Raw genomic sequence first — 15,566 nt, 5'->3', positions numbered from 1 at the left:
CAGCCTGGTGCAGGTCTACAATTTTGTTTCTGGTGTCCTTTGACAGCTCTTTGGTCTTGGCCATAGTGGAGTTTGGAGTGTGACTGTTTGAGGTTGTGGACAGGTGTCTTTTATACTGATAACAAGTTCAAACAGGTGCCATTAATATAGGTAACGAGTGGAGGACAGAGGAGCCTCTTAAAGAAGAAGTTACAGGTCTGTGAGAGCCAGAAATCTTGCTTGTTTGTAGGTGACCAAATACTTATTTTCCACCATAATTTGCAAATAAATTCATAAAAAAATCCTACAATGTGATTTTCTGGAGAGAGAAAAAATGCTCATTTTGTCTGTCATAGTTGAAGTGTACCTATGATGAAAATTACAGGCCTCGTCTTTTTAAGTGGGAGAATTTGCACAGTTGGTGGCTGACTAAATACTACTTTGCCCCACTGTATCTGTTTATTTTACGTGTTGATTACAAGGCTCATAAGTGAAAGTATTGTTACTGATTTTTAAAAATCTTTCACAGTGGCAGTGATTCTGATATGAGCTGCCAATGTCTAGGTCCCCATCTCCCTCTGAAGCTGGTTCATCCAGCCGGACCCACGCTGTCTCCGGCTCCACACCTACCCGGCCATCTAGAGATGTGAAGTCAGTGACAAAGAAGAGGAGGTGGGGAAGAGAGAAACCTGCAGACAGAGGGCCAGAGGGTCGTTGGCACTTTGTGTTAGAAGATGATATGGAACCAAATCCACCAGTTTTTAGACCCAAAAGGCAGCCAGGACCTCAACTAGACATGACTGCAAAGTACAGCCCCCTTCATCTTTTTCAACTGTTTTTCACCTCGTCAGTTGTTGATTCCTTGGTGTCGAACACCAATAAGTACGGGGCTAAGAAGCAGGCAGGAAAGAAAGAGACATGGAAGATCATTTCCATGTCAGACCTTTTCTGCTACCTTTCAATGGTCATTTACATGGGGCTGGTGAAGTTGAAAACTCTAAGGGACTACTGGAAAACGTCAACTCTCTATCAACTGCCTTTCCCCATGACTGTCATGTCTTCTAAAAGGTTTCTGACTATCTCACGGGGGCTTCACATCAGTGACCCAGAAGTTGATGGGGAGAATGACAAGAGGCACACCGAGGTTTGATAGGCTGTGCAAAAATCAAACCTCTCTACCCCAACATCGTTGAGGCCTGCAAGACCTATTTTCAGCCATCCAGAACCTGTCCATCAATGAGAGGATGGTAGCCTCAAAGGCCAGAATCGGCCTCAAACAATACATGCGTAACAAAGCAACCAAATGGGGTTACAAACTGTTTGTTTTGGTTGATTCTGTGTGTGCCTACACTTGCAATTTTTTTGTTTATGAGGGGAAAAACAGTTTTGCTACCAGTAATGGGGCGGCAGGGTAGCCTAGTGGTTAGAGCGTTGGACTAGTAACCGAAAGGTTGCAAGTTCGAATCCCCGAGCTTGCCAAACCTGTCGTTCTGCCCCTGAACAGGCAGTTAACCCACTGTTCCTAGGCAGTCATTGAAAATAAGAATTTGTTCTTAACTGACTTGCCTAGTAAAATAAAAGGTAAAATAAAAAACAATTTTTTTTTTTAAATGGACTGAGTTATGGAGTTATTGGATTTTCAACTGCTGGGGAAGGGCTACCAACTGTTTGTGGACAACTTCTACACAAGCCCTACCCTGTTTACAGAGCTGGGGAAGCGGGATGTGTAGGCTTGTGGCACCATTCAGACTAACTGAGTGGGCTTTCCAAAGACAAAGGTGAACGACATGCCAAAGCGGGCTGAGCGGGGTACCATGCGATGGATCCGTGAAGATGGCCTGCTCTTTGTGATGTGGATGGATACCAGAGAGGTGGTCATGTGCTCCAGTATCCACAAGTCCTTCAATGGAGATCACGACGTCAGGCGCTGTGAAGGACTACAACAAGGGCATGGGAGGTGTGGACCTGTCAGATGCGCTGATAGGATACTACAATGTTCTCCACAAGACCATGAAATGGTAGAATATATTTTTCTATAATTTCATTGACATTGCTGTGGTGAATGCCTTCATCCTCCAGAAGGAAATGGCTAAGAGCTGTGGACAGCCCCCCATCTCACAGCTAGCCTTCAGGGAGCTGCTCATCCAGGAGCTTGCTAGCTACAGCAAGTCCACTGTAGCACCTTCTGTCCCCTCTACCTCTGTCCCTTCTGCTCCAACCAGTGGTGTTCACCTGCCCAGATTCATCTCTGCAGGCATGAATGTGCCACAGGGCAAAAAGGGCACAGTAGGGAGACGTCGTTGTGCCCTTTGTCACAGGAAATGCCCCATCACCTGCACCACCTGTTCAGCAAGCCTTTGCTTTACAGCAGAAAGAGACTGCAATGGGCCATGGCACCAGCTGCACAATATTGTGTAGAGGACAGAGGGTCTTCACAATATTGTAAAATAGAAAATAAGTAAATAGTTACCCTTGAATCCAGTGGCTATGTTCTTCATTCAAATCATCCACAGGATCCTATCAGTATGTTTGGCTGTTCTTGGTCATTTGAAAGATGATGCAGCAACAATAAAAAACAGAAAACGTATGTTTATTCCCTTATATTTTCTTCTACCAGATCTATTGTGTTATATTCTCCTATTGTTCTTTCCTTTCAAATGATACCAAGAATATGCATATCCTTGCCTCTGGGCCTGAGCTACAGGCAGTTAGATTAGGGTATATGTCTTTAGGTGGAAAATTGAGAAAGGGGGGGGGGGGTTGCCCCAAAGAAGTTAATGCAAGTGCGCACCAGCAAGAAGCTGTTGTTGTTTGGTTAGCGATGTTTCTGCAGCGCTCATGTTATTGCTGAGTTTGAAAGAATACATAGCCACTGGATTCATGCAAATTCATGCTAACGTTTCAATAAAAAGGTTTTTGGAAAAATCTTTAGATCTCTACCATAAGAAGGTTATCATTAGCATCATCACTAACGGCTACACAAAGTGTAGACACACACACTAACCTAACGTCTCAAGCTCTGTCAGGTTGCATGGGGAGTGTTGATGCACAGCTGCACAGCTATTTTCAGGTCTCTCCAGAGATGTTCGATCAGGTTCAGGTCCGGGCTATGCCTGGGTCACTCAAGGACAAGCCACTCCTGCATTGTCTTGGCTGTGTGCTTAGGGTTGTTGTCCTGTTGGAAGGTGAATCTTCACCCCAGTCAGGTCCTGAGCAGGTTTTCATCAAGGATCTCTGTACTTTGCTCTGTTCATCTTTGCCTCAATCCTGACTCGTCTCTCCCAGTCCCTGCCACTGAAAAACATCCCCACAGCATGATGCTGCTACCACCATGCTTCACCATAGTGATGGTGCCAGGTTTCCTCCAGACGCGTCTTGGCATTCAGGCCAAAGAGTTCAATCTTTGTGTTATCAGACCAGAGAATCTGGTTTCTCATGGTCTGAGAGTGTAAGTGCCTTTTGAGAAACCCCAAGCAGGCTGTCACGTGCCTTTTACTGAAGAGTTGCTTCTGTCTGGCCACTCTACATAAAGGCCTAATTGGTGGAGTGCTGCAGAGATGGTTGTCCTTCTGGAAGGTACTCCAATTTCCACAGAAGAACTCTGGAGCTCTGTCACAGTGACCATCGGGTTCCTGGTCACCTCCCTCACCAAGGCCCTTCTCCCCAGATTGCTCAGTTTGGCTGGGCAGCCAGCCCTAGGAAGTCTTGGTGGTTCCAAACTTCTTCCATTTAAAAATGATAGAGGCCAATGTGTTCTTGTGGACCTTCAAAGCTGCAGACACTTTTAGGTACCCTTCCCCAGATCTGTGTCTCGACCTCGTGGCTTGGTTTTTGCTCTGTCATGCACTGTCAACTGTGGGACCTTATATAGACAGGTGTGTGCCTTTCCAAATCAAGTCCAATCCATTGAATTTACCACAGGTGGACTCCAATCAAGTTGTAGAAACAGCTCAAGGATGATCAATGGAAACAAGACGCACCTGAGCTCAATTTCGAGTCTCATAGCAAAGGGTCTGAATACTTACGTGAATAAGGTTTCTGTTTTTTATGTTTAATACATTTGTAAATATATATATATGTGTTTTTAGCTTTGTCATTATGGGGTATTGTGTGTGAAGAAAATGTTTTATTTAATCCATTTCAGAATAAGGCTGTAACGTAACAAAATGTGGAAGAAGTCAGGGGGTCTGAATACTTTCCGAATGCACTGTATGTGCCCTGCTACATTGGCTAATGACGACGGTGGCACAAAGAATTCTCATAGACTATCACTGGTTCGAACATTCCTGTCCGGTGTGACCTACGGCCTACTGATCCCCATGTTCAAACGCAAAACACACCGCCTGAGGGACGGTGACGCAACAAGAATGAGGAAACATTCCGTTTCTTTAGCATACCATATCTATCACTACAGTGACGCCTTTATTTACACGATAACTATGGTGTACCGATGTAAATCAAATATATCGCTGTGTCTTATCGCACTGCTGCGGTCCCAGCAGACAGGACAGTTTTCCTGTCCCCAGTCAGAGAAGAACAGAGGGAGGAAGAAGCATAAGCCTCAAGTGCAGTCAGACCGGAATTACTAGTGTGGTGCCTAAGTGTGTCTACAGGGGGTGGGTGGTGGTGGCGATGCCATGGACAGGCAGAGGACTGGGGTGAGGTGGGATCGGGAGGCAGAGTGGGAAGGATCGGGACAAGGCAGAAAACCCATTCATACATTTCGTCAGAAAGACGGGGGTCGGGGTGGCTGATCAGCCTTGCTATAGACTGCAGGGTATAGAGAATAAATGGTTTGTCAACAGTTGACTTAAATGCGGTCACCTCATATCTTTGGGTATGTGGGTGAAGTGAATGCGAGCGGTATGCGAGTGATGTGTACATCTCGTCTGGCATCAGCAGACGGAGCTCCTGTTTGGAGATGAGATGATTGACAAAAAAAGGTCAGACTCAGAGGCAAATTTCAGACTTTACATAAGCCATCTGAAAGAGAGGAGGATCCTGCTAGGCGCAGAGCTACCACTCCTTAACGCTGAACTTCACACCGATTGGTGGGATTTAGGCTCCCTCTTTTCAAGTGAAGGGGCATGTAAGATAGTATACCCCCACCGTGCACTACATAACTCTTATCTCCACCTAAAGTCATTGTATAGACCCTGTACCTAAAGCTTAGCTTGGATACACCAGCACCTACCAGCAGATGGAATGAGTGTCAAAGACACAGAACACGAGAAGCTAACAGATAAACAGGTTTATCATGGCGAAAGATCCTACTGGCTGGTAAAAAGGGGGGTGGCCTCAAACAGACTGAACAGTGGAAGGAGGAGGTCAAGGAGGTTGTGACACCCTGGGGGATTTCAAGTCAAATAAAACTAAACCCTGCGCGTCTGCCTTAGTGACACTGGGCAGATTGCCCAATCCGGGAGGTGAAATATCGTTTGAGCACAAAGAATTTCAAACATGTAGGGTGTGTGGACTTGCACCACAAGTCAACTCCTTGAAAATGCTCCATCCCAGACGGCGTTTCTTAAAATCTTTAAGAGTAAAAAAAAACTGATGAAACACAATACTCTTTAGTGATAACTTCATTGACTGACTGCATCGCACTTCTGCTAATCTAACCCTGCCTAATGGCCCCATGCTAGGGAGGTGTGCAGCTCAAAAGGAGCCAGGCACACCTGGTCACACACACACACACCCAGATAGACAAAATAAACAAACCAAATACCCAGTAACCCATACTGATCCTTACTGCTAGTCTGCTACAGCACCTCAACCTTATAATGGCTCTATTGAAAAGGGGGATCACCAGATCTACAAAAGGGGAGGCCCCATGGAATGGATCGTTGCTGGGTAAACACTTCAAACCTTTACCCTGAACAATTTGAATCAGCGATTGGGTTGTACTCGTCTGATTGTGTTTCTTACTATGGCAACGGTGACTTTCGTGCCCATGACCACGCATGGCTTAGGCCACTGACGGAGGCCTGTAATTGGATATGGAGGGCCAGGTGGCCTGGTGATCAGTTGGAGCTGATCTGTCGGGCCAGCCAGTGTTTCTAACTCTCCTGAACAGGCCAGACCTGGGACAGGAGCCTGGAGCTACACAGCCCCCTGCGCTATACTCAAACACAGGCCACACCAAATGGAGACACGGTGTGGGGCCAGAGGTGACCATGCACAACAGGAATACATTTTTAATTTTTTTTAAAGATTTGCGGGAGTAATTTCTTCATTCTCCATCTCTCTGAACTGGGGACTTTTGGATGGACTTTCTGCACTCTAACCCTCAATAACATACATTACATCAAGAGCCAAAAAGCTCTACAGACTTTCCATTTCTTATTCCAGCAGGTTTAGGAGCCACCAGAATAAGTGTTAATCCAGCCTGCCCCAGGGAAGAGCCAGACTATTAGTAAGCTCTTACCTTGCAGCTGTTTGAATCTCCCCTCCAGGATGTTGGAGTACTGCACCTGGTTAACAAACGCCGCCGGGGAGAGACAGGGCTCCCTGTTTCGCTGGTGGTCCAGCTCCATGTTGGAGCGCTCTCTCCCTCCCGCTCAGCCTAAATCAACCTCAGGTATGGAGCTCTGCAGCGTGGCTGGGCCAGTGGGCTCTCCAGCATAGCACAGGGCCAGCAGGGCTGTCCACAGGACAGGAGCTAGCTATCTACCTGTAGATTGTACTACAGAAGCTACAGGCTTTAGTTGAAGAAAGTTCTGTTAGATTCAAAATGTGCTTTTTTATGGATCGTTTTCCCTCGTAAAATCCCAGTCCTTCTCCTCTAGCAGAGATTATGAGCAGAGCACACCATGCTATCCCCCACGTACAAAAAAATATATACTCCTTTGTTTTCTCTCCCCCTTTTTTCACAGAGGTGCAGGAGTTTTTCCAAACAAAACTAAGAGCAGAATGTTCTCGTCTCTTTCACCTCTTCTGGAATCTGTGCCACACTCCTTTTCTCTGAGCAAAGTAGAAACCTTTAGAGCAATAGAAGTTCTCCTCTTCACATTCAGAGTCAAATGAACACTGGCTCTTCCCTCCAAAACGTTGAGCGCGCATTCCGCCTCATACACACACACACACACACACACACCTTGTTTGAGCACAACAGGAGAACCGGCTGTGGTCGGATGGCTGTGTAAACAGAGCCTGCTGCTCTCGGAAAGCTGTGACATTTGCATAAGGTGTGTTTTAGGGAGGAGCCTGAGAAAAGAGCGGGTGGATGGGCTGGATTAGTGTAGGGGGGTGGGGGGGGGGGGGGCGGCTGGAGGAGTGGTGAGGTGGACTTAACCATTCAGCAAGGTACAGTAGGGAGAGGCATAAGATGGATCATTCCAATCCTTTACAATGCCACAGTGGTAGTGTAGGAGGTGTGGTCAGCCAGTGAAGTGTCACACAAGCCAGCATCTACGGTTGTTGTTCTCCCATCCTCTGTCTCAGTCTTACACGATCACTCTTCTCTTTCCGGCTTCACGGGACTAAAATAAGGCGTTAAGACAGGAAGGAAGTAGTTGAGAAACTGGCAGCAGCAGCAACACGCTCTTTCCTGCCTGAGCAGCAGAGTGTGATGAGAGAATGTGTGTGTGTGTGTGTGTGTGTGTGTGGCGCTCAATCACTGTCCACTGAGGCCCACCCAATCAAAAACGTCTAAGCATCGATTTCCCGCATGTCTTCATACACATGAACACAACGACTTAACGCTACCAAAATAAAAATGTTGATGCATTCCTCAGAAATAAGTGGACATGACAGCCGTTTGCAGTGCTCTCTGTACTGTGCTCAACACTTGGCGGCAGCGGCAGCTTGTCCTCCAGTGACCTGGATATGACACACCAGAGCCGTGTTGTTCACAAGAAACAAATTAAATTAGCTTTCTTACATGAAATGTCGGGGGGGGTGTAGCATGAATGGGTGCGCGCTAAGGTGTGGGGGTAAGGTAAGGGTACAGCCTGCCCTGTCCATGGGGCACGTGTTCAGATCTGTTGTTTTACAGGCTGTGTTTGGGCTACTTTAGGTTTGGTTGGGTTAAGGCTGTACAGTACAGGAGCCCTGCGGCCTACTCTTATTAGAAGATCTAGGGGGCCAGGGTTTTCAGAGTGACCAGCACTTTATAGAAGGAAGTGGCTTAATGAGGCCCAGAGAACAGACGCAGGCCTCTCACTGGGGGGGGGGGGGTAAGGGATTCTGTCGCTGTCGCCAGGGGGTGATGAGAGGAGAGCTCGGTGGTGCGCTCATTGCTGTCCCGACAAAATACCAAACATCCCTCTTAACATGCAGGCCTGTAATGAGTGCAGGTCTCTGAGTGTGTGTGTATGTAACTGTGCTCACGCCTCGGGATAAAGAAGCTTCATTCCTCTAGAAAACAGTTTGTCCGCTTGCTGTACAGAGGGCTGGATAAACAACCCTTTTCTGCAACTTGTGAAAACTAAAAGAGGGGGGAGTATACGAGGAAGCATTCGGCAAGAGCTCCTGTATGAAACACGGTGCAATTACAGATAATGGCCCGTTCTACGGACATGAGCAAGACAGTGGAGCAGAGAGGAGAGGGGGAGTGAACCATGTGAGGGGGGGGCAGAGGAGTGAGATGAGAGGGGGAGTGAACCATGTGAGGGGGGGCAGAGGAGTGAGAGGAGAGGGGGAGTGAACCATGTGAGAGGGGGCAGAGGAGTGAGAGGAGAGGGGGAGTGAACCATGTGAGAGGGGGCAGAGGAGTGAGAGGAGAGGGGGAGTGAACCATGTGAGAGGGGGCAGAGGAGTGAGAGGAGAGAGGGAGTGAACCATGTGAGAGGGGGCAGAGGAGTGAGAGGAGAGAGGGAGTGAACCATGTGAGAGGGGGCAGAGGAGTGAGAGGAGAGAGGGAGTGAACCATGTGAGAGGGGGCAGAGGAGTGAGAGGAGAGAGGGAGTGAACCATGTGAGGGGGGAGGGGAAGCGAGAGGAGAGGGGGAGTGAACCATGTGAGAGGGGGGGGGGGGGGGGGCAGAGGAGCGATCCACAGGCGGGGCTGAGAGTAAACATGTCCACATCCTGCAACTCCTCCGCAAAGACCCAGGCAGGGAGAGGCGCCCGGGAACATTCCCCACACAAAACTCAGCACACTCCTGCCCCTGCAAAAGGCACAGAGGTCATACTAAAACCCCCGAATGGAGGATAGAGGAGGATGTAGAGTATCACCCAGACAGGCCTGTAGACTGATGCTGCTAGAGGGTCTATTCTGTTCGTCTTCTGCACATTCCTCTCAGTGAGGATATGTGGAGGAGGGGGGGGGGGGCAAGAGATAGAGAAAGAACAACCAGATGCCTCTCTCCGCAGGTCACGGTGTTAGAGTTGAGGCTGTGCTTTTCCAACGACACTTAACCCCACACCAGTGGGCCGGCAGTGTTTTATGCTAATGTAGCTCCAGTGTTTCCATCAGGAGTGTGACACTAAAGACTTGAGGCGAGCAGAATCAACAACCTCAGTATCATTCATGTTGCTTTGTGAGAAGGTGATCTAGTTCAGTCAGCCATTGTTCTGTAAATACCAACTGAAAAGTACTTAAGGCCTTGGCTCCAAGTCAGAGCAGCGTCCACCGGAGCCATGGCCCAGTGAGACAGGGGCGCAGTGGCATCAGTGTTCTGGTGCCGCACACCGGGCCTCATTACACCGGGCCTCATTACACCGGGCCTCATTACACCGGGCCTCATTACACCGGGCCTCATTACACCGGGCCTCATTACACCGGGCCTCATTACACCGGGCCTCATTACACCGGGCCTCATTACACCGGGCCTCATTACACCGGGCCTCATTACACCGGGCCTCATTACACCGGGCCTCATTACACCGGGCCTCATTACACCGGGCCTCATTACACCGGGCCTCATTACACCGGGCCTCATTACACCGGGCCTCATTACACCGGGCCTCATTACACCGGGCCTCATTACACCGGGCCTCATTACACCGGGCCTCATTACACCGGGCCTCATTACACCGGGCCTCATTACACCGGGCCTCATTACACCCTCTGTGTTCCCTACTCCCCGTCCCTCTGACAGCTCAGAGTCTGTCAGTGTGTTGTACCCTGGTTCCTACCTGCCATGTTACCTTCCAGGCATTTCACACTCCAGACAGGTTTGTGAAGATGTCGCGGGACTTCAGATCTTACTAGGCCACACACACACACACACACACACACACACACTTGGATGAGTCACACCAACACACAAGCAGGAAGTATTCAAATGAACAGCTGAGGGAAGGAGGCACTCCTAGGCCATGGCAGGAATCAGACCGGTAACCAGAGTGCTGCTGATGAGAGTCACAGTGCTGTTGTGCTCTGGTAGTCCGTAGATACAGACTACACTTGACATAGAGGACTCTAATCCTCAGACTACGGAGGCCTGGACGTGACAGTTCGAGCTAGCTGTGCATAGATGAGTCTACACAAACGATGGAGAAACCCATGCAAATGATCCTGACCACAGGGGATGTTAGCACCTCCTTCGCTGTGTAGGGGGAGCAGAGGATTAGTCAACAGATAAGAACACAGAGGGGAATCCCATGAATGGAGTGAGAGAATGAAAGAACAGAACACAAGTATAGAAGGAGAGAGAGAGAGCGAGATCGAGCGAGAGAGCGAGACAGAGAGAGATAACTGCTGCAGCATGTCAAAGAATGTGCACATCAAGCTCCTACTTGCCAAACGGAGATGGTATCAGTGGCATTCCCAGGAGATGAGTAAAGAGAGCACACGCACACACACACCTTGTCAAATACTATATGAAAAGACACATCCACTACTCAGGTCACACTAGTTTGTTAGTCAGTTCAGTGTGACCTACTGTAGATGACAAACAGCCAACAGTCTGAATGAGTCTGTTACCACAAGGAGAATGGTTGCTTTTCAATGTGTGATGAGGCTAAACTTTTAAACAGCTATCTCTCTTCACCACTATACTATCACATACCACAGTTTGAAGTCGTGGTGTCAGTTTCTGCTTCCAGCATTGAGGGGTGAGTAGGGGTGCGTGTATGTATGTGTGAGCACAGAGAGATTTGGTCTGTTTAAATGGTAGAGTGAGAACAGAGGTGGTCGATGCTGCCTCTGGCTGCAGGGCTGCCTGGTGCTTCCCTCTGCTGGGCCTCCACATTACTGCAACCAGCGTGGCTGGTCATGTTCCACAACAGGACGGTGGACTGGGAACACACACTAGTCATACACACCGACATTCACACACTCGCAGATGCCGGCGCTAACACCTGGGGCCTTGTCCTACCTGCCAGAGCTTTGATGCGCGAGCGCTCAAAGAGGCGTGCCGAGCTGTTCTCATTGTCCCAGTCGGTCTCTGCGGCCAGGTCCCAGCGGTTGTTGATGTCATTGTACTGCTGCTGGATCTCCTGGCTGTCGAAGTCGGTGGGAGAGATGGTGCTCATGATGGTGACCGGGGCTGGGGGAAAACCATCCAACCTGCAGGGGAACAGAGAAGGGGGGGGGGGGTCAGTCGAGGTGCCTTGAAACCGCGTGGAGGTACTTTCCCACCCTAACAAGTTTTTAGATCTTTCCGTCCCTCGTAGACTTTGGAGAACCCTTAATTCAGCCTCTAACACCTCCCGTAGTAAGCTGCAGACTGATAGTCTCACACTTTCATTTGCCACATTTTCTAGCGTGGTATGACAAGGCCGATGCAAATATCAGCTGGGACAGATAGTGAAAATGGAAGCCAAGCAGAGACGGAGAAAGGTGAGGGATGGCTTGGTACAAACGGCACCTGTTGTAGTTTAACTGCCATGCAACTGGCCGTTTACTTAGGATAAATATATTCAATTGCCATTGTCTCTCATATACCAGAGAAACTGATTGTATTATCTCGACTCGGCAAGAGGAGCAGCTTCATGAGAAAGTCTTATGGTTTTCGTATGCGCACAAAAACGTACACACCCAGACACGTGCGCGAGGAGCAGATACCTGTATAACCGTGATGTCTCTCAGTGAAATCCATTTGAAGGACGCACACGCCTCACAACACACACACGCACACCAATTTCTGATGCCACTCTGGCCTGGTGCCAAGGGTCAATGTCACCTAGAACTGGGACAGTAAACCGAAAATTACCGGCTCCACCTTCCGCTTACCTGAAGCAATTTGCGTACGTAGGTCATTTGTCTACACAACGTTCCTGTAGATGGTTCTAAAACCATTATTTGGTCAACAGTGCATTATGCATTATGCTGATTAATGCTATGAAAGTATCTGCCTGTCCCCTTTTGGCTGTTAGTGGCTCGTTCACACAGCAGCCATCAATCACTCTCCCCACTGTGACATGGAAGAGGGAGAGATGCATTCTGACAAGAACAAGCATATGACCGTTGCTTAAAAATGCTATTTTGGGACAAATACAGTTTTCAAAGCAACGTTGCTGTTCTAGTTACAGAGGGGAGAGTCGCAGCTCTCTCTGAGTAGATCATTTATTTCTCCCCTCTTAGAGGCAATCTAGCTAGGTGTTTTGAGTTCCCATTTCCTCAGGTGGTGTATAATATAGACTATAGGGCGATATGCACAAAGATGCTGTCAAATTCTCTGAAGAGCCAAAAAATAAATCTGATCATTCTGGATCCTAAAATATCAAGCATGCATTCTCTCAATATGTTAGATGAAATAGCTTACTTGTATTACTTTTTATCATAGGCTACCACCTCAGTTGTCTTACTGACACTGGAGAAAATTCTAGAGCCCTACAATGAATGTAAAGTAACTGCCCAGAAAAAATATGAAATGGTTGTATTTACTGTTCGAGCAAAATAGTTATTTATCACAATATAAAACTTTGTCCATGTCACCCCAGCTCTAGCACCTCCAAAACTTAATTTATTTCTGATTGATCGTTATACATTTATTGTAATATGGATGTTTGTCTATCGCACAGCTCTAATGTCACCTGACCTGACCAATATGCCTCTGCAGAACATACATCCCTGACCATCACCAACAGCTTCAGAATCGAAGTGGGAAAAACTGCCCTTCGAGTGGTACAGCAGTCTAAGGTGCTACATCACAGTGCTATAGGTGTCACTACAGATCTGTTATCGATCCTGGGCTGTGTCGCAGCCGGCCGCGACCGGGAGACCCATGAGGCGGCAAACAATTGGCCCAGCGTCGTCCGGATTAGGGGAGGGTTTGACTGGACGGGATGGACTGGTCCCGTCGCGCTCTAGCGACTCCTGTGGCGGACCAGGGCTTGGAGGCTGACACGGTGGCCAGTTGGTGCTTCCTCCGACACATTGGTGCGGCTGCCTTCCGGGTTAAGCGAGCATTGTGTCAAGAAGCAGTGCGGCTTGGCAGGGTTGTGTTTCGGTGGAGGCATGGCTCTCGACCGTCACCTCTCCCGAGTCCGTACAGGAGTTGCAGCGATGGGACAAGACTAACTACCAACTGGATATCATGAAATTGGGGAGAAAAAAGGGTAAAAAGTACAAGGGATCTGAAATCCAGACATCAAATACGGTGTTAGATACAGCGGGATGGGTGGGTAAGTAAGTTGCCTTGCACCAGCCTTGGGTTGTGCAAGCTGGAACAGCTCATAGGGTCAGGAGTCGCTCTCCTGTTTCTGTAGCGTGAGGCAGCTTGATGTACAAAAGACTAGCGTCCTGTCCGGGCGAGTGTACATCACAGTGCCTTACCCCAAATCTGTGTCAAGCAGAGTCGCATCAGGTCCCATTTCTACAGTCTTTGGTATGACTCGGCCGAGGATCTAACTCCCAACCTTTCAATCTCAGGGCGGAAACTAATCACAAGGCCACCGAGTTGGTGGGTGGGTGGGTGCACTAGACCAACTCGTCCATGTACTGTCCAGAAGTAGATCTCTGGGTAATGACTGAACTCAGGAGCCAGGAGAGGACAGAGACGTGCCACGGCCATGCACTGCTCCTTCCCAGAACCTCTCCTTCCTTTCCCCCTGTTCTGACTAAGCTGTGGCACGGTAAGAGTTAAAGCCCCACCATGGAGAGGGGAAAGGGGATACCTAGTCAGTTGCACAACAATGCATTCAACTGAAATGTGCATTCCGCATTTAACCCAACCCCTTCTGAATAATCGACATCCACGTATTCAGGGCCCGTTGAACAGTGGGTTAACTGTGAGGGGGGGGGGGGGGGGGGGGGGGGGGGGGGGGGGAGTTTTCAGGTTGCTCCCTGGCTAAAGTGACTACCCCCTCTATCTTCTCTGGCAGCTATACTGGCTCCCCTCCCCGTGGGGAATCTATTCAGATTGAAACCCAGTTAACTAAAAAGGCCCATTAGCTGACACGGTCTGTTTGTTTATGAGGACAGATAACAGATCGGATCTGTCTGTTTATCAAGGCCATGTTTGTTTGTTCTGTTGTGTCTGGCTTTGTGTCTGTCGTAAGGCTCTTAGTGGGATCTAGGGGTGGGGGTTGAGGAGTAGGGCTGCTGTGGTAAAGGCCGTCCGCATGCTTCGGTTCAGCTCGGCTAGGCAAAGCAAACGAGTGTGCTCGCATACACTCATACAGCCTTTTTAGGCTTTAAAAACCAAGACAAAAGCACCAATAGTACCGTTTGTCCATCTTGAGACGCCGTAAATAACTCAAGACGGTCAAAAATGTTAACATTTTTTTTGCAGAGATCATAGTTGCACAACTTGACATCTAAACTAAGATGTTTGGTGCATTATTTCTCAAGTGAAAAATGTGCGCGAAAACGTGCCGTGTACCGTTAAATGACAAAACACATCATTGAAGAATCCCTACTGTTGACCAATCAGACAAAAGGGCGTTGACTTCAACTTCCCGAAAGGCCCAAAGTTTTATTTTATTTTAAATACCTTGCCGAAGGCCAAAATGAACAAAAACGTCACAAAATGTCGACATAATATATGCACAAACTGTTCCGAACTGTTTCGAATGGGAAGCACGCGGACGCCTTAAGGCTTGGGGTCTTTATGTCGAAGCGATAGCGAGGCTGCTCCCCTGTCCTCAAATCAGGCTGACCGGCAGGCCTTCTGCTCCAGGCTCCATCTCTCCCTGCAGGAGGCTGTCTTAATCCAGAAGGTTGGGGCAGAGCATGCTGCCGCTCTCCCTCCACCAGGATAGACAGCGCCTGCTGCTCCATGCTCTGCTATAGGAGACCACTCATCCGCTGAGTTAGTGTCAGCACCACTCTACCACATGAACTGGGAAATAGGGAAGAGTAGACCTGCCATAGGAGAGTTGACCTGCTACGAGAGCCATTTTCAAAATAGTGGTAAATATGCATGCAGGCAAGTATGCACACACTGACTCACCCCCTAATTTAGACATATCAATTAGGCCTAGCTAAATCCATACTCCAAGAATGACACCTTTAATACAGACAGATCAGAGGAACTTAAGTCTCATATATTCAGCAGATCCAGCAGAATGTGATGTCCTGCAGTATTGAGCATTCACAGTCTCACATGGAGTATTCAGTCTGTCTTCCCTCAGCTATATCAAAAAAAGGTTTCCCTCTAATAAGCAGGAAGCATCAAGGTAAGAAATGTGGACATATTACAATGAAAGAACATTTGTCATTCCCAGTCCCTACTCCAAATAAACTGACAATAGACA

The 15,566-nt window shown here is 48.4% G+C and overlaps 1 protein-coding gene across 7 annotated transcripts in view; it reads right to left on the bottom strand.

Annotated features, from left to right (window-relative positions):
• The window catches only part of LOC109872957 (spectrin beta chain, non-erythrocytic 1), a 106,510-nt gene that overhangs the window by 60,545 nt on the left and 30,399 nt on the right, over positions 1–15,566 (bottom strand). For 5 of the 7 annotated variants that reach the window (XM_031807418.1, XM_031807420.1, XM_031807422.1 and 2 more), the window contains exon 2: positions 11,243–11,433. In XM_031807418.1, the coding sequence (XP_031663278.1) occupies positions 11,243–11,399 (157 nt within the window). In that variant the 5' untranslated portion in view covers positions 11,400–11,433. Of the gene's footprint in view, positions 1–6,406; positions 7,222–11,242; positions 11,434–15,566 lie in introns of those variants that run through there. The other 2 variants (XM_031807421.1, XM_031807424.1) reach the window with 1 other exon arrangement.

This window comes from Oncorhynchus kisutch, linkage group LG28 (genome assembly GCF_002021735.2).
Source record: "Oncorhynchus kisutch isolate 150728-3 linkage group LG28, Okis_V2, whole genome shotgun sequence".
In the NCBI taxonomy this organism is placed as follows: domain Eukaryota; kingdom Metazoa; phylum Chordata; class Actinopteri; order Salmoniformes; family Salmonidae; genus Oncorhynchus; species Oncorhynchus kisutch.
This window is presented reverse-complemented; position numbering and strand designations above follow the sequence as displayed.